Below are 26,751 nucleotides of genomic sequence, written 5' to 3' on the forward strand. Positions count from 1 at the left end.
TTACAAATATTGATGAAGTGATAAAAATTGATGAATAATATGCAGAGAAATGTGTTCTTAAGTGTAGAGTTTGAGTTTCAAAAAATGTATATACCTGTGTATAGCCCACATACCTATTAAGACTTAGAAAGTTTGTATCATATTAGAAAATGTCCATCATCTCAGAAAATTCCTTTGTGTCCTTTCTAGCAACCCCACCCTCTGTCAAAACTTCTCTTCTACCTGTTCTTTTTTGTATAATGGCTTTATTCAGATATTCACGTACCATATATTTAGTTCACCCACTTAAAGTTTACAGTTCAGTTGTGTTTTGTATACTCAGAGCATTGTGCAATTGTCAACACAATCAATTTTAGAATTTTTTTCATCACTCTAAAAAGAAACTGCACACACATTAGCATTCTATGTTTTCCTGACTACCTTCACCCCTACTACAGCCCTCAGCAGCTGCTGATCTATTTTCTTTCTTCTAGATATTTCATATAAATGTATTCATGGAATATGTACCCTTTTGTGACTGACTTCATTAACTTAGCATAATGTTTTCAAGGTTCATGGATGTCATAGTGTGTATCAGAATATAATTCCTTCTCGTGGCTGGTATTCCATTGTTTGGGTATACCATATGTTTTTTATGCATTCATCAGTTGATGGACATTTGGATTTTTCTTTTTTTTGATATCACGAGTAATGTTTCTATGAATGCTTGTATATATGTTTTTGATGGATATAAATTTTCATTTCTTTTGGATATATACCTAAGAGTGGAATTGCTGAGTCATGGTAATTCTGTGCTTATCATTTGAGGAACTGCCAGGCTGAAGTGCTTACATTCCCACAAGTAGTGTATGAGAGTTCCGTTGTCTCCATATTCTCACAAACACTTACTGTTATTTGTCATCTCGATTGTAACTATCTTAATGGTTGTAAAGTATCTCATTGTGTTTTCAATTTGCTTTTTCCCGATGACTAGTGATGTTGAGCATCTTCTTATGTATTTATTGGCCGTTTTCTTTGGAAAAATGTTTATTCAGATCTTTTGTCCATTTTTGAATCACATTATTATTGATTTGTAAGGGTTCTTTATATATTCTAGATACAAGTCCCTTATGATTCGCAAGTATTTTCTCCCATTCTGTAGACTGTCTTTCCACTTTCTTGGTGGTAGCCAATGAAGTACAAAATGTTTTTAATTTTGATGAATTCCAGTGTATCTGCTTTTTCTTTTGTCACTTGTGGTTTTGGTCATATTTAAGACTTTACCTAACTCAAAGTCATGAAGATTTATTCCTGTGTTTTCTTCTATATTATGCTTGTTCTTGAACTTTATATAGATGGAATCATATCGTATGTACTCTTTTGCACCTGGTTTCTTTCATTCTACCTAACATCTATCAGATTCATCCATGTTGATGCACATATCAGCAGTTTGTTTCTTTTTATTGCTGAGTAGTATCACACTGAATGAATGTACCACAATTTGATCACTTATTTTTCTGAACATTTGGATTGTTTCTGGTTTGGGGCTATTGTGAATAAAGCTGCTATGAACTTTCAACTATGTCTTCTTTGTACATATGTTTTCATTTTACTCCTGGACCATATGGATATGTATTTTAACTGTATGAGGAATTATCAAACAGTTCTCAAATGTGTTATACTATTTTGTACTTTTAATATTGATAGAATTGCTTCCATCCTAGCCAACATTTGGTATGGTCAGTCTTTAGAATTGTAGCCATTCTAATATGTATATAGTTTGGTTTTAACTTGCATTTCCATTGATGACTAAAGATGCTAACTTTTTCAAGTACTTATTGGCTATTTGATTATCTTGTTTAGAAAGTATCAGTTTACGTCTCTTACTCATTTTTTAAAGTGTGGTGTTTGGTTTCTTAGTTATTGACTTTAAGAGTGGTTCATATATTCTGTATACTATCTTTTGTCAAATACCTGTGTTTAGACTTTTTTTTTTTTCTTACTCTCTGGTCTGGCTTGCCTTTTCATTTTTTAAAATAGTATCTTTTGAGGAGCACAGCTCTTTAATTTCGGTGAAGTCCAGTTTTTAAATCAATTTTTTCTTTTGTAATTACTGTTTCCTTATGTCCTGCAAACAAATTTTTGCCTACCCCAAAGGTTGTGAAGAGGTTTTCTTGTTTTTGTTTTTGGTTTTTTTTTTTTTTTTGAGACGGAGTTTTACTCTTGCCCAGGCTGGAGTGCAATGGCGCGATCTCGGCTCACCGCAACCTCCACCTCCCAGGTTCAAGCGATTCTCCTGCCTCAGCCTCCCTAGTAGCTGGGATTACAGGAATGTGCCACCATGCCCGGCTAATTTTATATTTTTAGTTGAGACAGGGTTTCTCCATGTTGGTCAGGCTGGTCTCGAACTCCCAACCTCAGGTCATCTGCCCGCCTTGACCTCCCAAAGTGCTAGGATTACAGGCATGAGCCACCGCGCCCGGCCATGGTTTTCCTGTATTTTGTTTTTAGGAGTTTTATAGTCTTGTTATATTTAGGCTTATATATTTTAAATCATTTTATAAGATAAAGCAGGGACAGTATCTTTAAATAGTATAATGTCTTGAGATATTTTATTTGTAAACGTTCCTCACAGCTTTGTATAATTGGATGTGCTATTTCAATGTTCTCGGAAGGTTAACTGCTTAATCTTCTTTAACCCAGGAATGCCATGAATTCACTTGATATTTGTGCCTATCCTAGAAGTTGTATTAATAACTCAGCAATCCAAGACTTTTTGACTCTCCAAAAGCCTTCTGTTTAGGTGCTTCTTCATCTATACTTGGATTACACCTCGAACTGAGGTTTAACTTAGGAAAACCATTATTTTCTTTGAACTGCATATCTCTGTTGATAGTGATGCAATTTAATTGAGATGTAGCAAGCAGTCCGTAAATAAGTGAAGCAAATAACTAAGATTCAGATTATTTCAGTAAAATTCATTTCTTTATTGCATTTACAATTCTTAGTGTTTAGAATCATGTGGAAAATTACCTATGTAAACTAATTTTTCCGTAAGATATATGATGGACTTATTGAAATAATATGTATTTTAAAACTATTTAAAGTAAAACATCATCATTAATTCTTTTTTTATCTTTTTGTTTTCCTCAGAGACCTTGTTCTGAATTAATTCTTTTTTTCAAGTAAAATTATTTATAATAATTAGTTGATGCTCACTTTGGCTGTTTGGTATGTTTTTATGTTTTTAGCAATATTTGGGAAATTTTATTTTAATTATTGTTGCCATGAAAATATATTAAATTTTCCCTCAATAAGGATAGAATTTGTTTGTTCAGTTTATACTGTTGTGTTATTGGAAATGACATACCTGGAATCTGGAATTTTAAAATTTGGACTTAACGATTTTATTTCATTTTGATAGTTAATATACTTTGCATTGAGCTAAATGTTCTAAGGGATATAAAGATGAGTAGCATATAAATCTGGCTCTCAAAGGGTGGTTCTATAATCTGTTAAATAGGATTTGACCTCTATATGTTTATTTTCTTTCTCAGCTTTTGTATTTTATGAATTAGTATTGTGAGCATTTGTTGTAGCCTAAGCAGATGACTTTTCCTGAACAATTACTGGAAGTGAGTAGTAGCTATGTTAAATAGTGATAGAGCCACATTTTCCACCTTCCTTTTAGCTGGTGCATATGTGAAAGAAATAAAAGACTTAATGTAGTGATTAGTCATGGATTGGATCGTGGAAATTATCTTAACCCTTCTTTCAACAGATAAGGAGGAGGCCTAACACAGGGTTGCAAGCCCAAAATTCGACAGGGATCTTATGAGTGAGGAGGTCCCAGTTTAACAGTGTAAACCTAGTAATAAATAGCAGCTGTTAGCTGGCCTGAGTTTTATCAGGGAGACTGTAGGGATTATGGAAAGTGAGCAGATTAAAGTCCTTCTGCATTTGAAGGAAGAAGCTCCCACACAGCTATATCCTGTTCTTACTGTGCAGGAATATGGACCGGTTTTGCCTTATCTTTTTATTTTTCAAGAGAATCTAGAATTATAAATAAAGTATAAATGCATATAAGCAAATATGTGAAATCCTCCAATTTTAGTATATTAGTAATAGCTCAGCTTTTACACAAACACTGCATAGGCCAAATAAATACTTTTTGTTTGGGCAGATTGGTTATGCATGTGTGAAGCAAAATGAAAAAAGAGAAGTGATTTGGTTAATTTTGGGGGTTCTGCCTTACTTTTAAGCCTTAGACACATTGTAAACATTTTAGGATTAGTTATTTCATAGATTTGTTGTACCTCTTCCAAGTATAAGTTCTTTTTTCCTGAAGCCTACCCAAATACTTTTCTCATCAGATTTCCCCTAATTTGAATTTTTAATGGAGATGAAGGGAAATTATAATGGGGCTAGTAGCTCAAAAATTTTTAACATAATTTGCTTTTTCAAATTTTCAAACTGCTATAATAGGTGAAAAAAATATAGCAGTAATTTTATTGATGCCGACCAAAATTTATTTAAATTATGTATATTATTAAAACTATATTTTAAAACAATGGTTAAATTGCAGTAGTAAAGCTCTAAGTATCATCACCACCTCTTCTAATATCACTGTCAGATTAGATCTTGAACAGTTTTTAATTATGTTTTAGATTGTTAGAAACGGATAGTAAGTCTTTAAGATCTGTAAATGGGTCAAGAAGAAACAGTGGCTCTTCTCTTGTGTCAAGTTCATCAGCCTCTAGCAACCTCAGTCACCTTGAAGAAGATTCTTGGATTCTTTGGGGAAGAATTGTTAATGAATGGGAAGATGTACGCAAAAAGAAGGAAAAGCAAGTTAAGGTATTCATGTTCTTTGTTGAAGTTCTTATTCTTATTCCAAAGTGCATCAGACATAACTTAATAGAGGATTAGAAAAAAAACCCAAATACAACTTCCGAGCTATATATTAAAGAGGTCTGCTTTATTTGTTTTCGCTTACTTGTACCCCTAGAAGTTTTAATTTGTAGACATCAGTTGTTACAGAGGTCCTGATAATGTAGAAATATATAACTGAAAATTATTTTATTTACTTATTATTTTATAGAGACTCACTTTGTTGCTCAGGCTGGAGTGCAGTGATGCAATTATAGCTCACTATAACCTCGAATTTCTGGGCTCAAGCTGTTCTCCTGCCTCAGGCTCCTGAGTAGCTATGACTACAGGTGTGTGTCACCACACCTCGCTAATTTTTTATTTTCTTTTTTGTAGAGATAGGGTCTTGCTTTGTTGCCCAAGCTGGTCTGAAACTCCTGGCCTCAAGCAGTCTTCCTGCCTTGGCCTCCCCAAGTCTTGTGAGCTACTGCATCCGGCCCAAAAATTGTTTTAGAAATTAAATTCTCTCATTTTATTGATTCAGAAATGAAGTTGTGACATCCTGCATTCTTGAATAACAGTATTTTACTTTTTTTTTTTTTGCCTTCAACAGCCCTTTGAATGTTGGGTACTGTACCATCATTCACAGCTCTGCAGGTTTCAAGTCCATTACCTTAAGAGGCCACACACTGAGGTGAAATGATCATTATTAATCCCCTGACCAGAACAGGATACACCCAGGGCCCAATCTTACCCTTGACTTACAGGGTTCCCTAGTCTTATTATAAAGCTAGCTCTGTGAGTTACAAATTTAATGACATCTTCGACTTCATTCCAACCCCCTAATAAGTCTTCCTTGGCTTGCAAGATAGGACACTTAAATAATTCATTTTTATAATTTTATTTTATTTTTAGGAACTTGTTCATAAAGGGATACCCCATCACTTTAGAGCAATAGTTTGGCAACTTTTATGCAGTGCACAAAGTATGCCAATTAAGGATCAGTATTCAGAACTCCTGAAAATGACCTCGCCTTGTGAAAAATTGATCCGAAGGGACATTGCTAGAACTTATCCTGAACACAACTTTTTTAAGGAAAAAGATAGCCTTGGACAGGAGGTTTTATTTAATGTAATGAAGGTAAGTTTTATTTATTCATTTTTTGAAATGAAATGAATTCCTGGAAGATTGAAATTATACATTTTTCATGATGATGAAGCATGACCTCCCACCGCAATAATCAGTTGCTTTGGCAGTGAAATTGGTTTTAGCATTATTTTTGCCTTAATTCTTATGCTACATTACTGTCTAGTACAGAGAACTTGTTAGAACATTTACTACGTTATTCAGCATTAGCTGATGGAAATGGAATAGCTTATAAATCATATATCATAGAGGGATCCTCATAAAAAGGGATAATTCACCATCTGTGAAGTTCAAAACCTGGGATGTGGGTTTCTCCTATCGTATCTGTGTTCCTACAGTGAGCAAATTTTTCTGCTTGCTATGGCGAGCATTGTTAAGAGCACTTAGTCCTTGAAAGGTGTACCATTGTCATTTTTTCTTCAATATTGCCATTTCCCTTCCCACAGTTACTTTTTCTTTCAGCTACCTCTGTGAAATACTGATTTCTTGTTAAATCATTTCAATTTCGCCAATCCTTTGCCTTAAACCTAGTCTAGTTTTATCTACATCAATATAAATTTTGCTTGATTTTTTTTTTTTTTTTGAGGTGGAGTTGCACTCTTGTTGCCCACGCTGGAGTGCAGTGGTGTGATCTCGGCTCACTGCAGCCTCCACCTCTCAGGTTCAAGCGATTCTCCTGCCTCAGCCTCCCTAGTAACTGGGATTACATGCGCCCGCCACTAAGCCCAGCTAATTTTTGTATTTTTAGTAGAGACAGGGTTTCACTATGTTGGCCAGGCTGATCTCGAACTCCTGACCTCAGGTGATCCGCCTGCCTCTGCCTCCCAAAGTGCTGGGATTGCAGGCGTGAGCCACCGCGCCTGGCTCAATTTTACTTGATTTTTAAGCCCTGTTACAAATTCATGTATTTTATTTTATTTTTATTTTATTTTATTTTATGTCTTTAGGAGCTACCAAGTTTGGATTGGGAAATTGTCAAAATGAAATTTCATGTAATAAAACATTTGCTTTTTAAATATGTATAGGATAACCTCTATAACAAGCAAGCAAGAGCTTTTCTCAAAAATAAATGTTTTTTAATCTGCCTGTCTTGCCAATTTTAGGTTTTTTGGAGAAGGAAGGTATAACTTACCACATATTTTGAACAACTTTTTTTTACTTTTTAGGCTTATTCTTTAGTAGATCGTGAGGTTGGTTACTGTCAAGGAAGTGCTTTTATAGTTGGATTGTTGCTTATGCAGGTAAGTTAATATAAGTATTAAATGTCCAATGAAATTCTTTATTAAGTTGGATTGGAGAGTTTAAAAAGCATCTCTGTTTTTATTAAATACAGGTGGATATGGGTATTTTTTCGTAGGCATAATTTGAATACAAATATTTAGTTTGCACTTTAAAAGATTAAACCTGTTAAAATAACATACAATAATATCTTACCACCAAATGAAATTTCAACTTCATGATATATACATTTTTACTGTAGTATTCTACTAAAGCTTGTATCTACAGTAGTTTAAAATCTTATTTGTTAACATTTAATGAAGATTAATCTTTTTATAACCGAGGAGGAAATAATTAAAGTGTTGGTAAGAAAATCTTATTTATATTGTACAACATCTTTAGAGATTTATAGAGAATTTAATTTATCATGGAGCTAAAAGCTTGTTATGCATACCTCACTGCAGGCTCTAAAATAGTGGTACTCAGCCACTTTTACCCCCTAAGGATATAACTTTGTTATTGAGTGTGCAGTGGGTTTGGGTGGGATGTTTTCAGAATTCAGGGGTAGGATAATCATAGCTTTGAAGGGAAATGGCATATAGTATTATCTCTTCAGCTTTGTTGAAATGTTAAGTCCATCTTACTCTTTATTTAGTCTCAGATTTTAGTCCTGAAAAGGAATCATGGAGATACTTGGTTTCAGTCATATAGGGTGGTTTTGCAACTCAGTTCTGCACATGCTGTATGAATTTAGGCTAGATTATTTAACCTCTCTCTGAGCCTTAGTAAGATAATACTATCTATTTTCAGATTAGTTGTGAGGGTTATTTAAGGTAATGTATGTAGAAGCCTAGCATGGTGTTTGGTCCGGAGGAGATAGGCAGTGAAAGTTCAGTGACTTACCCAAGATCACACATCCTGGTAGATAAAAGCAAAGTAGGAATCAGAAACTGTTTCCTGATGCTTTGCTTCAGCTTCCCAACTGCTTTGAGTTTTAAAGCTCTGTTGCTGTCAGGAGTATACACTTTTCTAAGTAGAATAAACCTGATGTCAGAGACACTGACTTATAATAAAAATAATTTTTACTTTGTGTTACAGCATATATAAGAACACATAAGAGGTGCTCCCAGTGGTTATTGATTTCTAAGTGGAATTAGGTTATACATAATACAATGCAAAACTAGATTTGTTAATGTTAAGGTATAGTTGTTTAACAAAATTATGATTTTCCAGCTTTGCGCAGTGGCAGTATCGTAGCCAATGAGGTTTATCCGAGGCGCAATTATTGCTAATTGAAATTATGATTTTCCTACTTTATAATTGTTTAGTATTGGTAGATCCTTCATTATAGAACTCAGACATCCTTATTATCAGTCTAGTGATTTTTGCTGCTGTTCTATTCCTTTTATTTTCATGTTAGCTCCACAATAACCTTTAGTAGTCATTTCTCCTGGGCATCTAAAGAGCAGTTTTTCCCTGCTTGAGGTCTGAATCTCTCAACAGCTGACCTAGCTCTCTAGGAATCCTGTGGATCCTGTGAATCCTCTAGGAATCACAGTTTCCTTCAAGACAGGGCAAGCAGTGGTGGTAGAGATACTAACTTTAATAAGTATTGTTACCACCATTGGAGTAATAAATAATATTTTGGTGATTGATCTACTTAGCTGTTGTCAGTGGCAGCAATATATTAACACAACAGTAGTCACTTATGGCCCATGGCCATAAGGTAGAAAAGCTCCTCTTTTTGTTTCTAAAGTTTATGCACACACCTTATGCTATATTGTTCTCCCATAACTTCAGTTTAGAAATGTAACTCAGAGAGTCTGATAAAATTTGCAAAGTTAGCACGTATTTTATCAAAATGGTTAGAAGTATGTATGTTTTGTGTATATCTCACTCCTATAATATTAGGTATATTGTCTGCATTAGACCTTTGCAAAAGACATGGATTCTTATCAGCTCAGAGTCACAGAGAAAGTATGTAGCAGCACATTGTTCTAGGACTCAAGTGTCTTGATTTCTTTCTAATGGAAAGGAATAACTGTAAAACAACTTGGTATATGCCACTCCGTGTCACATTTTTTCATTTTATTACCATGGTTTCAATTTTTTTGAGAAGGACCTAGTGATACTTTTTCTGTCTCCTTTTCCTCTTTTGTCAAATCACCTCAACTTATTTTTTAAATGTTGCCATTAAAAAAAATTCTCCTCTAGTTCCCATATCAATGCTATTGCAAAGAGGAGAGGGAATGAAACTTGTTTTGATACGTTCAGAAGAGAAGAAATTGTTGTAAGACAAAAGGGGAAATTATAATTACGTACTGCATAATGATATTTTGGTCAACGGTAGACTGCATGTGTGATGGTGCGCCCATAAGATAATACCCTATTTTTACTTTGCTTTTTCTGTGTTTAGATACACAAACATGTGCCATCATGTTACAGTTGGCCTACAGTATTCTGTACAGTAACATACTGTACAGGTTTGTAGCCTAGGAGCAATAGGCTATATAGCATATAGCCTAGGTGTATAGTAAGCTATATGATACAGGTTTGTGTAGGTGCACTCTATGATGTTTGCACAATTATTAAATTGCCTGAGGACATATACCTCAGTAATCTCTGTCCGCTTCCAGTGCTGTGGAGAGAAAAGAGAAAACAACTACCTTAGGAGAGAGCCAGGTTTCAGTGTTGAAATATTCTTTTTTTTTTTTTTCCGAGACAGAGTCTCGCTCTGTCACCCAGGCTGGAGTGCAGTGGCGCGATCTCGGCTCACTGCAACCTCCGCCTACCGGGTTCATGCCATTCTCCTGCCTCAGCCTCCCGAGTAGCTGGGACTGCAGGCGCCCGCCACCACGCCTGGCTAATTTTTTGTATTTTTAGTAGAGACGGGGTTTCACCGTGTTAGCCAGGATGGTCTCAATCTCCTGATCTTGTGATCCACCCGCCTTGGCCTCCCAAAGTTCTGGGATTACAGGCGTGAGCCACCGCGCCCAGCCACAGTGTTGAAATATTCTTAGGGGAGATCCAGATTTCAGCTAAAGAAAGAGAGGAACATTTGGAAAAGAGATTGAGGATATAGGTAGACTATTCTGTTGATAGTAGGATATGGGTTCCAGAAAATGCTGTGGAAAAGATTTAGGAAAGATTGGAAATGGGGTCAGATTAGGAGAACAGTAAAATCATATAGGATGAGAGTCCTGGGATTTGGGGCTTCTCGTAGTGACTGACATAATTCAGTGGGGCTGTGGGGCTTGATAGAATTAATAGAGCTAGCTTCCAAAGTAGAATTGTGGCCATGTGTGTTGAGAGGAAGGAAGAAGTACAGGTTTTGCCAAGAGTAACTCTTGGCTCCTGTCCATGGCTGTGTCAAGGCCAGGGAAGATGTCTTGTTATTAGCAGCAGTCTTCAGTAAGAAGAAGGCCTGGAGATCCTTTGGGATGTTCTCTTTTGAAACACACTGGTATAACGGGAATGAATGAGAATTAGCAAATTTTATTATTTTGAGAAGATGATTTAACAATTTGGGTAGTTATTTGCCTAAGTATTCTGAATATCTTTGTAGCTCTTTACAGAGCTTTCACGTTCATTATCTTATTTGATATGATTTCCACATAAAATGTGAAATTGGTACCTTTAAACCCCGATTTCAGATAATGTGAAAACTTAATTTACATGTCCTTTTAATACTTGTACCATGTCGTATGATTTTTTGCTCAGAATCCTCAAAAAACCTTCCCTCTCACTTAAGGTAAAAGTCAAAATCCTTACAGTGGCCTCTACAGTCCTCTGCATTTTGGTTCCCTGTTATTTCTCCTCCATGATGTAACCTTCACTCATAGTATTATAATTTAGTAGTTCTCTGTTTGCTGTTTCTTGAGCATGCCAAGTGTGATTCCATTTTAGAACCTTTGTACTCTTTGGTCTTCTAGAACTGTTCTTTCCTCAAATGCTCCCTTGCTTTCTTCAGGATTCTGCTCAACTGTTACCATATCAGGGGACCTTTCCTGATCTACATCAATAGCCGTGTGTCTCCCCAGCATTCCCTGTTACGCTACTTTATTTTATTTCTGTAGCATCCATCACCATCTGACATATATATTAGTTGATTTATTCCATGTCTTGTCTGTCTCCCTCCATTAGAAAGTTCAGGTTCCTTGAGAATAGAGATTGTGTTTATTTTGTTCACTGGTGTATACCCAGAAAGAAAAGTATCTAGCTATAAATCAGTATTTTTGGTTGAATTAATGAATAAGGCAAGTTGAGGCAGTTGGTTTCAGAGATTGTAAGATTTGTTTAACTTCTCATTCTTGGTGACGGAATGGGACACTAGAACTTTCTGATTCTTCCCTCATTGCTCTTAACATTGCAGCACACAGCCACTCAAACAATGTTTATGGTTGGCTGGGTACTTAGTTTAAATATCATTGGTTTATTTGTGTATCATAGAACATTAACCTATTTTTTTTCTTCCAACATAGATGCCAGAAGAAGAAGCTTTCTGTGTATTTGTTAAATTAATGCAAGATTATAGACTTCGTGAACTTTTTAAACCAAGTATGGCAGAATTGGGCCTTTGTATGTACCAGTTTGAATGTATGATACAGGTAAAAGTGCAGTGTTGATAAAAAGGCATATTGCCTTTATATTTTTTATATCTTGTTCTGAGTGCCACCTAAGCAAATTTAATGCTAAAAGCATTAAGGCACTTGAAGAAATAAGTGTTTTAATTACATGATTGTTTTTTGGTTGGTTAATATATAATTTGACCCTTCAAATTAGGTAGATCACAGTCTAGAACTTGACTCCAGTTTTCGTATTCAATCCTTAAGCATTTCTGCCAAATGTACTATACACCCCTTACCTAAGCACATGAATTTCCTTATTATATCCTATTATTGTTACGTAGTCTAAGCTCTCTTACAGGAGCTTTATGATATTATCACACTGACATCAGTCCATTTACTTTGAGACTCTCTGTCTGAGTCCTCTCCTCTGCCTTTTTACTTTATTTTATTTTATTTTTATTTTTTGCTAGCCTGTAATTTTTTTTCCTGTAATGTTTTCTTCTTATGTTGCTAGTTTAAGATTCAAGTTATCTAGTGACTGTATGAAGGTGGAGAGAATAGGAGCAGAATCACAATCAAGGGAAAAATACCTTTGAAGTATTTTACCTTTCTGGATTTAATTTTTATATTTTATATATTTAAGTTTGCTATAATGTAAATATTTTCATTTATTTAAATTTCAGTTTCAATTGAGCAGAATTTAAGAAAATAGGTTAATGAATCAGCTGGCATGAGAGCCATTTTTATTAGTTTCCTCTCTTCTGGCAGCCGTATAAACTCCAGTTTTTCCCATCTGTGGTGGGAGCAAGGGGATATGTAAAATGTTCTTATATTTTATTTTTTATTTATTCATTTATTTATTTTTGAGATGGAGTCTCGCTCTGTGGCCCAGGCTGGAGTGCGGTGGCGCGATGTCAGCTCACTGCAAGCTCCGCCTCCTGGGTTCATGCCATTCTCCTGCCTCAGCCTCCCAAGTAGCTGGGACTACAGGTGCCTGCCACCACGCCTGGCTAATTTTTTGTATTTTTTTAGTAGAGATGGGGTTTCACCGTGTTAGCCAGGATGGTCTCGATCTCCTGACCTCATGATCTGCCTGCCTTGGCCTTCCAGAGTGCTGGGATTACAGGCGTGAGCCACTGCTGTGCCTGGCCGATTTTTTAATTGACATACAATAGTTGTACATTATGGGGTACATATTTTTTGTTTTTATATATTTTAAAGAAAAAGTCAGAATAGGTTTTGAGATGATTTTTTTTTTTTTTCCTGAGACAGAGTCTAGCTCTGTTGCCCAGGCTGAAGTACAATGACACAATCACAGTTCACTGCCGCCTTGACCTCCTGGGCTCAAGCCATCCTTCTCCCTCAGCCTCCTATATAGCTGAAACTACAGGTGTATACCACTGCACCTGAATAGTTTTTTATCGATTTTTATTTTTTATTTTTTCATGTTTTGTAGAGACAGGGTTTCACTCTGTTGCCCAGGTTGGTGTTGAACTCCTGAGCTCAAGTGATCTTCCTATCTTAGCCTCCCAAAGTACTGGGATTACAGGCATGAGCCACTGTGCTTGGACTTGAGATGATTCTTAATTAATTCTTTTCTGAAATAGTAAGCTTGTTTTTAGCAGCCTTAAACTCTCTTAATGTTATATTTTCAATTAATGTGTCATTTATGGCTGGACACAGTGGCCCATGCTTGTAATCCGAGCACTTTAGGAGGCTGAGGTGGACAGGTCACTTGAGCCCAGGAGTTTGAGACCAGCCTGGGCAACATGGCAAAATCTTATCTCTACTAAAAATAAAAAAAATTAGCTGGGCATGGTGGTGTGCACCTGTAGTCCCAGCTGCCTGGAAGGCTGAGATGGGAGGATTGCTTGAGCTTGGGAGGCAGAGGTTGCAGTGAGCCAAGATCACACCGCTGTACCCTAGCCTGGGTGACAGAGTGAGACCCCGTCTCAAAAAAAAGTCTCATTTATGTTTTGAATTACTAGAGTTGCTGAAACATCTGTATTTTGAGTATTTTTCCTATTCTTTAGGAAGGTAAGAATAGGTGATCAATGGTAGATAGTGCCTGAAAGTATTTTAACATACCATTTCTTTTCTTTTTAAACGTCTTTCGAAATGTTATAGTTGATAGAAGAGTATAGAAAATATCAGTCACTCTTGTATCCACCAACAGGATTAAACAAATATAAAACTTTTATTCAGTTTCTTTTCATTAATAAATGTTATACTCAAAATTCCAACTTCACATTCTTTCACCCTTCTTTCTTTCCTAGATACTAGCCACTGTCCCAGATGTTTCAAGGTCTCTGTCTTACCTTTTCCATATGATGCTTGATCTAATCTTTGTGTTTGGTATAGGCTAATCTAGTATAAATATAATCTAATTTAAAATACTCAGTTTTACTGTGTTATAACTAATTATTTTCTTCTCTTTAGGAGCATCTTCCAGAGCTCTTTGTACATTTTCAATCTCAGAGTTTTCATACCTCAATGTATGCATCATCCTGGTTTCTGACTATCTTTCTTACAACTTTTCCACTACCAATTGCAACAAGGATATTTGATATCTTTATGTCTGAGGTAAGCTAATGGGCAGACAGAGCAGGAGCTGAGCAAAGGGGTCACTGAGTTAGTGAGAGCAGGGCAATGAGGAGAGCAATGAAGGAAAGCCATGTGTCCCATGCAAAAGTGCTTACGTGGATAATCTCATTTAAACCTTATAATAACCCTGTCAGGTAGATACTGTTTTTATTCCATTTGTTAGATGATAGATGAGGAAGTTGAAACTTAGAGAAAGGTTAAGTAGCTTGACTATGGACACACAATACATAAGTGGTGTTGTAACCAGGATTCAAACATAGGCAGTTTGGAGCCTACACTGTTAATCATACCTCTTTATCACCTCCTAACTGATACGGTGAAAGTTAGTGAGAGGTAAAATTTGTCTTACAGTTAATATTGTTGAAATGTATCTGTCTTCCAAAGAGTAAGAAGCAATAAGCATGTTTCTTCTATTCTATGAACACGTTGCGGCTTGTTGTCCTTTTGTCAGTAGCACGTACAGGTAATCCTTTGTTTTCCAGTCTGTGAACTCAATGTTGTTATTAATTACATCTTGGGGAAATCAATTTGTATTACCTATCTAAATTAGTTCAGATCACAGTTGGTCAACTATCATTCATGTACCAATCAGATGGACAGATTTTTGTGCCAAATCCGTCCTTCCACACCTGCTTTTTATAAAGTTTTCCTAGAACACAACCCTGCCCACTTATTTATATGTTGTGTATGTCTGCTTAAGGGTTGTAGTGGCACAGCTGAGTAATTTTGACAGACAATATGGCCCACCAAACCTAAAATACTTGCTTTCTGACTCTTGACAGAAAATGTTTGCCAGCCCCCAGTTTAGATCCCTAAATGTTTACCTTAGTATTATTTCAAATGACTTCTTTTTGTTGATGGAAGAGTAAGATAAATTTGGACTTATTTGTTTCCTCAGGGTTTAGAAATAGTGTTTCGTGTAGGATTAGCACTTCTTCAAATGAATCAGGCAGAACTGATGCAACTTGACATGGAAGGGATGTTACAGGTAAGTTCATAATTTCTTTTCTTTTTTGTTTGAGACAGAGTTTCGCTCTGTTGCCCAGGCTGGAGTGCAGTGGCGTGATCTCGGCTCACTGCAACCTCTGCCTCCCAGGTTCAAGTGATCCTCCCACTGCCTCAGCCTCCTGTATAGCTGGAATTAAAAGCGTGCACCACTACACCCGGCTAAGTTTTGTATTTTTAGTAGAAACAGGGTTTCACCGTGTTGGCCAGGCTGATCTTGAACTCCTGACCTGAAGTGATCCGCCTGCCTCGGCCTCCCAAAGTGCTGAGATTACAAGCATGAGCCACCATGCCCAGCCATAATTTCTTGAATGTCTTTGGATTTCACTATTAACAGCACTAAGTCATTCTTATGTTTTTCTTTTATTGTATCTTAGCACTTTCAAAAGGTCATTCCACATCAGTTTGATGGTGTCCCAGACAAGCTAATCCAAGCAGCTTACCAAGTCAAATACAATTCAAAAAAAATGAAAAAGTAAGTATTTTATATTTTTGTTGGAAATTCAGTGGAAGTTGCAAAACATTCTAGTGATACAGTTTTCCTCCTTAGGTTACAGAACTATATTATTTTCTTTGGTAGTATTGGTTTCAGTATAGCATAAAGCTAATGTTGGAATATACTGCTTTTAATAGCGGTGCATGGGACTAGCATGTACTACCTTTAAAATTTTCCTCCTTTTCCACATTGACTAGAATTAGGAGCCTGGAATGGATATACATATATGAGGATGCTGTTATTTTTAAAACCACTTTTCTGGTGTGGTCCCATTCATTGACATTCTTTTCCTCTTTGTTTGACCCCAGAGTGTCACTTAAGTTCAAAATTAGCATAACCAGCAAGATAGACATGAAGTATGGATTGAGAACTTAAAAATTTATTTATTTATTATAGAGACAGGCTTTTGCTCTGTCACCCAGGCTGGAGTACAGTGGTGTGATTATGGCTGCTCACTGTAGCCTTGAAATCCTAGGCTCAAGTGGTCCTCCCAAATCAGCTTCCTGAGTACAGGAAGTACCCTGTCTCTACTAAAGCACAGGTGTACTACAGGCGCACACCACCATGCCTGGCTAATTTAAAAAATTTTTTTGTAGAGACAGAGTCTTATTATGTTGCCCAGGCTTGTCTCGAACCCCTGGGCTCAAGTGATCCTCCCACCTTAGCCTCCTAAAATGTTGAGATTACGGGTGTGAGCTGCTGCACCTGGTCAAATTTTATTTATTGTGCTACTTTCTAATGAAGCTTTTTTTGGTATTCATGTCCTAAAAGTTCAAAATAAACAGTCTTGGCTTGTTAGTTTTATTTTTGAAACAGATTAAGTGTATCAATTAAAATAATAGCTGTGATTTCTCTAGCTTCCAGTACTTAATTCTTAGCCTGTGGTCATAGTTAGCATTTCTGATACTGTACTTTCTATGGCATAAAATGCTTTAAAATGATAACAGTACTGTATGCTAGCAGTTTCTTTTCTGCTGCAATATGAAATTACATTAACATGTACAACATACTATTCCCATGGATATTCCTACTCCACAAAGTATATTTAAATATGAGTGAAAATTATGTTATTAAAATTAGTTAGCTTTTCCATGCACAATGATGTGTACCTGTAGTCCCAGCTACTCGGGAGGCTGAGGCAGGAGGATTGCTTGAGCTCAGGAGTTCACAATCCGCCTAGGTAACATAGTGATACCTTATCTCTTTAAAAAAAATTAAAAAGTTAGCTCTAATTGACAAAAGCAAGCCAAGCCGATTTTTGAGCTTCAGCTTTTATTATTAATAAGTTACTTGTGATGTTTTAAATAACTACCATCATGTTGATACATTTTAAATAACTACCATCCTGTGGAGACATCATATAAACAAAAAGCTGCTGTGCCTTGTAAATGATAAAAACAAATTATCTCAATTTTTGTCACCTGGTAAAACCACATTGAAATCACACTAGCCAGGCAGATAATTTATTTTACTTTAAAAGTCTGATAGAGAATGAGGTTCTTTAACCTTCTTGGTAACTAATTCTCCTTGTATAGATCTTGTCATACGTACAATCCATTTCTGAAATTTCAGTTAATCCTGTTTACTTATCAGATTTCTGGCCCCCTATTTCTTTCACTTCCTTATTCATGCTCTCCCCATTCTGCTTTATCAAGATCTCTAGATTGAGGTATAAAAGCCTTCTTCTGATATGAACAACTGTGCTTCCTCTGCCCTTTTGTTTCCTGTATTCATGTATCCAATTGTTATTGCATAGTTACTGAGATTGCTGACAGTAAACTATGTTTCCAGTGGCCTTCCGTGTATATTTATATTGACTTTGATTATCTCATTCCTCACAGTGGTTACTTCAAACCTTACCATTCTTCCCAAACTCCCATCCCGTTTTTGACATACGTAACTCTCATCAGATTACCTTATTCCTGATTCAGCAATCATTTGCAAACTTCCTAAACTTGCTGTCTTCCAGCTTGTAGACTTAGCTATGTTCTTTTTCTTCTCTTTTTAGAATACAGTATTTTTTTTCCTTTATAATGCTAATTCAGAATATGTGATGTTACTCATTTCCATCTCTTCCAGGTCTTTGCTCCATTAATTATTTCTTCTGTCCTCTATCTTCAACCTCTCTCTCTCTGTTGTTTCATTTTCTTCAATCTAAGAAGATAATTTTGAGTTCTTACTTAGAAGCAACAAAACAAAACCTTCCTCAACATAGCATTTCATTTTCCTTTTTATTATTAATTTTTTTTTGCACACAAACATTTTCTAAAAATACATACAAACAAAAAGATGCATATCAAACATATTAGGAAGGTTGCACATGGGAAGACGGGGAATAGAAATGGGGGGTGGGAATGAAAGAAAATATATGAGAGAGGGACTTTGTATGGATCAATGATAATAACTCAATCCTCTATTTGACAAAGAAGAAGGAGAAGGAACAGGAAGAAAAAGAAAGTGGGATAAAGGATCAGAAAGGGAGGAAAATAGAAAAAATTAGAGTATGGCTCCAGGGTAGACCTGTTTTGTTGTTGCTGGGTTGGTTGGTTGGTTTGTCTGTTGTATTTTTCATATGTTTTGCCATGTTGGCCAGGCTGGTCTCGAACTCCTAGCCTCAAGTGATCAACCCGCCTCGGCTTCCCAGAGTGCTGGGACTACAGGCGTGAGCCACCACGTCCAGCCCCCACATTGCTTCTGGCCTCCGTGGTAGACCTCCCAGACGGGGCGGCCGGGCAGAGGCGCTCCTCACATCCCAGAGGATGGGCAGCCGGGCAGAGGTGCTCCTCACTTCCCAGGCGATGGGTGGCTGGGCAGAGGCACTCCTCACTTCCCAGATGGGGCGGCCGGGCAGAGGCGCTCCTCACTTCCCAGACGGGGTGGCCGGGCAGAGGCGCTCCTCACATCCCAGAGGATGGGCAGCCGGGCAGCGGTGCTCCTCACTTCCCAGGCGATGGGCGGCCGGGCAGAGGCGCTCCTCACATCCCAGACAATGGGCGGCCGGGCAGAGACGCTCCTCACTTCCTAGACGGGGTGGCGGCTGGGCAGAGGCGCTCCTCACCTCCCAGACGGGGTGGCCAGGCAGAGGCGCTCCTCACAACCCAGACGATGGGCGGCCAGGCAGAGACGCTCCCCACCTCCCAGATGGGGCGGCGGCCGGGCAGAGGCTGCAATCCCAGCACCCTGGGAAGCCAAGACAGGCGGCTGGGAAGCGGAGGCTGCAGCGAGCCAAGACCACGCTACCGCACTCCAGCCCGGGCAACACCGAGCACCGAGTGAGCGAGACTCCGTCTGCAGTCCCACCACCTCGGGAGGCCGAGGCGGGCAGACCACTCGAGGTCAGGAGCTGGAGACCAGCCTGGCCAACAAGGCGAAACCGCGCCTCCAGCCAAAGGAGAAAAACCTGGGAGCGGTGGTGGCGCGCGCCGGCAATCCCAGGCAGCCCGCAGGCCGGGGCAGGAGAATGACAGGAGCTGGAGGCAGGGAGTCTGCAGTGAGCCGACTATACTCCAGCCTGGGCCACAGAGGGAAGAAAAGAAAGAAAGAGAGAAAGAGAGGAGAGAGAGAAAGAGAGAAAGAAAGAAAGAAGGAAGGAAGGAAAGAAAGGAAAGAAGGAGAGAAAGAAAAGAAAGAAAGGGAGGGAGGAAGGAAGGAAGGAAAAAGAGAAAGAAAGGCTCATTTTCCTTTTATGAAGCTTAGCTGTGAAGGAAAGAATAGATTTTACTCATTAGCTACAGATCATATTCTATTTGCTTTTTTTCACTTGGGAAAATTTTCAGACATACAGAAAAATAGAATAATAAATATCCATTGCTTATTGTCTACATTTAATAACTTAATATTTTGTCATATTTATTTTTTCAAAGTATTTCGAAGTAAATATTGTTAATATTTCGTCATATTTATTTTTTTCAAAGTATTTCAAAGTAAAGCTCAGAAGTTGTGACACTTCACTCTTTAATACATCAGTATGCATGTCCATAAAGTAATTTGCCTCCTTTACCACATTGCTTTCACCACTTAACAGTAGTTCCATAATATTGCCTAATACTCAGTCTATGTTCACATTTCCTCAGTTGTGCCAAAAATGTTTTTGCCATTGATTGCATTGTATTCAGTTGTTCACTTACATTTTAAAAAATTTAGATCAGCACCACCTATTCCAATCTTCTTTTTTAATATATTGACTTGTTGAAGAGACCAAGTCAGTTTTACCAAGAATATCCAACCTGAAGGATTCATCTGATTATTTCCTTGTCATCTCATTTAACTTCTGTATCTCTTGTGTTTTCTATAAACTGGGAGCTAATGTGAAGACTTAATCTAATTAGGTGCAAACATTTCTGGCAAATATACTTAATAGGTGATACCATGTACTTTATTCATCTTAAAAGATGCATAATGTCTGTCTCACGGTTATTAGAGATGCCATGATTGGTGACTAGATTAAGGTAATGACAGATTTCTTTATTGTGAAGTTATGTTTTCCCTTGTGGCACTCAGTAAGTACTTTGTAAGTTGATACTTTGGCATTGTAAGAATATCCAGTTCATTATGACCTTCCACCTCTTGGCTCAGTCTGCTCAAAAGTATTATTGAGGGCCAGGCACAGTGGCTCACACCTATAATCCCTGTACTTTGGCAGGCCGAGGTAGGCAGATCACTTGAGGCCAGGAATTCAAGACCAGCCTGGGCAACATGGTGAAATCCTGTCTGTATGGAAAAAAAAAAAAAAAGACCAAAAATTAACCAGGTGTGGTGGTGTGCACGTTTAGTTCCAGCTACTCAAGAGACTAAGTTGGGAGAATCACTTGAGAAGTCAAGGATGCAGTGAGCTGTGATTGCGTCACTGTACTTCAGCCTTGGCAATAGAGTGAGACCCTGTCTCCAAAAAAAAAAAAAAAAAAAAGTATCATTGGGGACACTTTTCATGTTAAATTATTTCATTTAGGATAACAAAAGCATGATTTTAAAAATGTCATTCTTCTTAGATTTATCAGTCAGCTTTCTTCATAACCTTTTCTTCTTTAACTGCAGCTAACTTCATTCTACTGGAAACACATATAAACACTTCATTATTGCAGCCAGGCATGGTGGCTCACACCCACAATACCAGCACTTTGGGAGGCCCAGGCAAGAGGATCACTTGAGTCTGGGAGTTTGAGACCAGCCTGGGCAACATAGCGAGACCCCATCTCTGCAAGAAATAAAAAAAGCTAACCAGGTGCCTGTAGTCCTGGCTTCTCTATAGGCTGAGGTGGGAAGATTGCTTGAGTCTGGAGTTGGAGGCTGCAGTGAGCTGTGATCACAGCACTGCACTCCAGCCTGGGTGACAGAGTAAGACCCTCTCTCTTAAACAAAACAAAACAAAACAAAACAACTTCATTATTCCCTTTAATTACCAATTTCCAGAGAAAAGAGTTAGTGGGAATGGTGTTCTTTTAAATTAGTCTATTCTTTTGCAGGGGGCATTATTAAGGACTTACAGCCTATATTCAGAATATTTTAAGGCTGCAAAGTAAGCTGTGTTCAACATCACAAAATTTGCCGAAGTGACACGAATTTATAGTCTAACCCGGCAGTATATGAGTTCTTATTGTGGCCAGGTGCAGTGGTTAACACCTGTAGTCCTTTCACTTTGAGAGGCTGAGGCAGGCAGATTGTTTGAGCCTTGGAGTTTGAGACCAGCCTAGGCAACATGGTGAAACTTTGTCTCTACAAAAAAATACAAAAATTAGCTGGATATGGTGGCGTCAGCACACCTGTGGTCCCAGCTACTCAAGAGGCCAAGGTGGGAGGATCACTTGAGCCTGGGCGGTCCCAGCTGCAGTGATCCATGATTGTGCCACTGCACTCCAGCCTGAGTGACAGAGTGAGACCCTGTCTAAAATAAAGTCTTATTGTTCTACTTTGTCGTCAGTGCTTGGTTATTCTTAATTTTTGCCAATGTACTTAATTTTTACCAATCGCAGGGGGCATTATTAAGGACTTACAGGCTTATATTCACAATGTTTTAAGGTTTCAAAGTAAGCTGTGTTCAGCATCACAAAATTTTGCCAAAGTGACACTAATTTGTAGTCTAACCCAGCAGTGTATGCGTTCTCATTGTGGCCAGTATACAATGTCTCATTTTCCACTTAATTTACATTTCCCTGATTGTTGATAAGAGTAAGCATCTTTTCATATGTTTATTGGCCTCATGTTTTTCTTCTATTTTTTTTCCTCCCTTTTCTACTGCAGTGTCTACTTCATGCTGCTTTGACTTCTTAGTGGTTACTAGTTGTTTATAATCTGGGTTGTAATCTTTTGTCAGCATTAAAGATAAGTCTTGTCCATTTCTACTAAGTATCAGTTTTGGAACATATAGTAAGCTCACAATTGGACCTACCTCTCAAAAATGCTCAAGTTTCCTGTTGGTTGGAGGGTAGCAGCACAGAAAAGTAAATGGCTTATTAGATGCAAATATGTAACAGATTATTAAAATTATATGTTAGAGATAACTAACCCGTATGTCTTCAAACTGGCATACACAGTCTGTTAGGTGTCAGGAAAATGTTCAGAGCTTGGTTAAGTAGATTTTCAATTTCTATCTATATTCTTTCCTATAGTTTATCTGTCTGATAACATTTCTGTAGTAGAGGTGCCTTGGTTCTTCTTCGCACCTTCCCTTTTACAGCATGCCTTCTCCCACTTTATTAAAGGAAGGAAGGAAAACCTGTCACCCAGCCTAGATCTTACTATGGTACCTTACTTTAGTTTATAAAAAATCTCTGCGGCTCCAAACAAAAAGAACAATTTCAGAATGACTTGCTCCTGAGGGAGTATCCCCTGAGAGAGCAGAGCAAGAAAAATGGAAGTTTTCTTTATTATTATTTTTATTATACTTTTAAGTTCTAGGGTACATGTGCACAATGTACAGGTTTTGTTCAGCTCCCACCTATGAGTGAGAACATGCGGTGTTTGGTTTTCTGTCCTTGTGATAGTTTGTGTAGAATCATGGTTTCCAGCTTCATTCATGTCCCTGCAAAGGACATGAACTCATCCTTTTTTATGGCTGCATAGTATTCCGTGGTGTATATGTGCCACATTTTCTTAATCCAGTCTATCACTGACAGACATTTGGATTGGTTCCAAGTTTTTGCTATTGTAAATAGTGCCACAATAAACATACATGTGCATGTGTCTTTATAGCAGCATGATTTATAGTCCTTTGGGTGTATACCCAGTAATGGGATGGCTGGGTCATATGGTATTTCTAGTTCTAGATCCTTGAGGAATTGCCACACTGACTTCCACAATGGTTGAATTAATTTACACTCCCACCAACAGTGTAAAAGCGTTCCTATTTCTTCACATCCTCTCCAGCATCTGTTGTTTCCTGACTTTTTAATGATCGCCATTCTAACTGGCATGAGATGGTATCTCACTGTGGTTTTGATTTGCATTCTCTGGTGACCAGTGATGATGAGTGTTTTATCATATGTCTGCTGGCTGCATAAATGTCTTCTTTTGAGAAGTATTTGTTCATATCCTTTGCCCACTTTTTAATGGGGTTGTCTTTTTCTTGTAAATTTAAGTTCTTTGTAGATTCTGGATATTAGCCTTTTGTCAGATGGGTAGATTGCAAAGATTTTCTCCCATTCTGTGGGTTGCCTGTTCACTCTGGTGATAGTTTCTTTTGCTGTGCAGAAGCTCTTTAGTTTAATTAGATCCCATTTGTCAATTTTGGCTTTTGTTGCCATTGCTTTTGGTGTTTTAGTCATGAAGTCCTTGCCGATGCCTATGTCCTGAATGGTACTGCCTAGGTTTTCTTCTAGGGTTTTTATGGTTTTAGGTCTAACATTTAAGTCTTTAATCCATCTTGAATTAATTTTTGTGTAAGGCGTAAGGAAGGGATCCAGTTTCAGCTTTCTATATATAGCTAGCCAGTTTTCCAGCATCATTTATTAAATAGGGAATCCTTTTCCCATTTTTTGTTTTTGTCAGGTTTGTCAAAGATCAGATGGTTATAGATGTGTGGTGTTATTTCTGAGGCCTCTGTTCTGTTCTGTTGGTCTATATATCTGTTTTGGTACCAGTACCATGCTGTTTTGGTTACTGTAGCCTTGTAGTATAGTTTGAAGTCAGGTAGCATGATGCCTCCAGCTTTGTTCTTTTTGCTTAGGATTGTCTTGGCAATGCAGGCTCTTTTTTGGTTCCATATGAACTTTAAAGTAGTTTTTTCTAATTCTGTGAAGAAAGTCAATGGTAGCTTGATGGGGATGGCATTGAATCTATAAATTACCTTGGGCAGTGTGGCCATTTTCACGATACTGATTCTTCCTATTCATGAGCATGGAATGTTCTTCCATTTGTTTGTGTCCTCTTATTTCGTTGAGCAGTGATTTGTAGTTCTCCTTGAAGAGGTCCTTCACATCCCTTGTAAGTTGTATTCCCAGGTGTTTTATTCTCTTTGTAGTAATTGTGAATGAGAGTTCACCCATGATTTGGCTCTCTGTCTATTATTGGTGTATAGAAATACTTGTGATTTTTGCATATTGATTTTGTATCCTGAGACTTTGCTGAAGTTGCTTATCAGCTTAAGGAGATTTTGCACTGAGATGATGAGGTTTTCTAAATATCCAACCATGTCATCTGCAAACAGGGACAATTTGACTTCCTCTTTTCCTAATTGAATATCCTTTATTTCTTTCTCTTGCCTGATTGCCCTGGCCAGAACTTCCAACACTATGTTGAATAGGAGTGGTGAGAGAGGGCATCCTTGCCTTGTGCAGGTTTTCAAAGGGAATGCTTCCAGCTTTTGCCCATTCAGTATGATATTGGCTGTGGGTTTGTCATAAATAGCTCATTATTTTGAGATACGTTCCATCAATACCTAGTTTATTGAGAGTTTTTAGCATGAAGGCTGTTGACTTTTGTTGAAGGCCTTTTCTGCGTCTATTGAGATAATCGTGGTTTTTGTTGTTGGTTCTGTTTATGTGGTGGATTATGTTTATTGATTTGCGTATGTTGAACCAGCCTTGCATCCCAGGGATGAAGCCGACTTGATCATAGTGGATAAGCTTTTTGATGTGCTGCTGTATTCGGTTTGCCAATATTTTATTAAGGATTTTCACATCAGTGTTCATCAGGGGTACTGGCCTAAAATTCTCTTTTTTTGTTGTGTCTCTACCAGGCTTTGGTATCAGGATGATGCTAGCCTCATAAAATGAGCTAGGGAGGATTTCCTCTTTTTCTATTGATTGAAATAGTTACAGAAGGAATGGTACAAGCTCCTTTTTGTACCTCTGGAAGAATTTGGCTGTGAATCCATCTGGTCCTGGACTTCTTTTGGTTGGTAGGCTGTTGATTATTGCCTCAGTTTCAGAACCTGTTAATTGGTCTATTCAGAGATTCTACTTCTTCCTGGTTTAGTCTTGGGAGGGTGTATGTTTCCAGGATTTTATCCATTTCTTCTAGATTTTCTAGTTTATTTGCATAGAGGTATTTATAGTATTCTCTGATGGTAGTTTGTATTTCTGTGGGAAAAAAAATCATTTTTTATTGCATCTATTTGATTCTTCTCTCTTTCCTTCTTTATTAGTCTTGCTAGTGGTCTGTTTTGTTAATCTCTTCAAAAAACCAGCTCCTGAATTCATTGATTTTTTTGAAGGGTTTTTTGTGTCTCTATCTCCTTCAGTTCTGCTCTGATCTTAGTTATTTCTTGCCTTCTGCTAGCTTTTGAATGTGTTTGCTCTTGCTTCTGTAGTTCTTTTAATTGTGATGTTAGGGTGTCAATTTTAGATCTTTTCTGCTTTCTCTTGTGCGCATTTAGTGCTATAAATTTCCCTCTACTCACTGCTTTGAATGTGTCCCAGAGATTCTGGTACATTGTGTCTTTGTTCTCACTGGTTTCAAAGAACATCTTTGTTTCTGCCTTCATTTTGTTATGTTCCCAGTAGTAATTCAGGAGCAGATTGTTCAGTTTCCATATAGTTGTGCATTTTGAGTGAGTTTCTGAATCCTGAGTTCTAATTTGATTGCACTGTGGTCTGAGAGACAGTTTGTTGTGATTTCTGTTCTTTTACATTTGCTGAGGAGTGCTTTACTTCCAACTATGTGGTCAATTTTGGAATAAGTGCCATGTGGTGCTGAGAAGAATGTATATTCTGTTGATTTGGGGTGGTGAGTTCTGTAGATATCTAGTAGGTCTGCTTGGTCCAGAGCTGAGTTCAAGTCCTGGATATCCTTGTTAACCTTCTGTTTCGTTGATCTGTCTAATGTTGACAGTGAGGTGTTAAAGTCTCCCATTATTATTGTGTGGGAGTCTTAAGTCTCTTTGTAAGTCTCTCAGGACTTTATGAATCTGGGTGCTCCTGTATTGGGTGCATGTATATTTAGGATAGTTAGCTCTTCTTGTTGAATTGATCCCTTTACCATTATGTAGTGGCCTTCTTTGTCTCTTTTGATCTTTGTTGGTTTAAAGTCTGTTTTATCAGAGACTGGGATTATTGTGGGATCTGGCCAGCAGCCCGCAATGCAACGGGGCTCTCTCTTTGCTCCTAGGCGGATCGGCAGGTTGAGAAATAATAGACACACACAAGATAGTGAAAGCTGGCTCCAGGGGGGTCACCGTCTTCTGGTCCCACAGTGCCAACAATGCACTGGATATACCAGCATTTATTGTTAAGTTTAGTGAGGGCAGGGGTAGGTTAGTGAGGGATTTCGGGTCATTTGATTATGAGGGGTGAGATGGTCACATGGGGATGAAGTAATTCTTTAACATAACATTTGTATGTAGAAGTACAGTTTACAGAGATAATAATTTACAATATAGTGTGTGCATCAGTAATTTCTAACAGAGCCTTAGAACCGAAACACAGTCTTTCC

At 37.8% G+C, this 26,751-nt stretch overlaps 1 protein-coding gene and 1 pseudogene across 2 annotated transcripts in view; both read left to right on the forward strand.

Moving 5' to 3' along the window:
- The window catches only part of EVI5 (ecotropic viral integration site 5), a 275,206-nt gene that overhangs the window by 71,638 nt on the left and 176,817 nt on the right, over positions 1–26,751 (forward strand). For both annotated transcript variants that reach the window (XM_030825042.1, XM_030825043.1), the window contains exons 3-9: positions 4,647–4,836; positions 5,764–5,988; positions 7,161–7,235; positions 11,694–11,819; positions 14,220–14,363; positions 15,283–15,372; positions 15,767–15,864. In XM_030825042.1, coding sequence (XP_030680902.1) covers positions 4,647–4,836; positions 5,764–5,988; positions 7,161–7,235; positions 11,694–11,819; positions 14,220–14,363; positions 15,283–15,372; positions 15,767–15,864 — 948 coding nt within the window. The remainder of the gene's footprint in view (positions 1–4,646; positions 4,837–5,763; positions 5,989–7,160; positions 7,236–11,693; positions 11,820–14,219; positions 14,364–15,282; positions 15,373–15,766; positions 15,865–26,751) is intronic.
- Positions 8,444–8,565, forward strand: LOC115837685 (annotated as a pseudogene).

This window comes from Nomascus leucogenys, chromosome 12 (assembly GCF_006542625.1).
Source record: "Nomascus leucogenys isolate Asia chromosome 12, Asia_NLE_v1, whole genome shotgun sequence".
NCBI lineage: Eukaryota > Metazoa > Chordata > Mammalia > Primates > Hylobatidae > Nomascus > Nomascus leucogenys.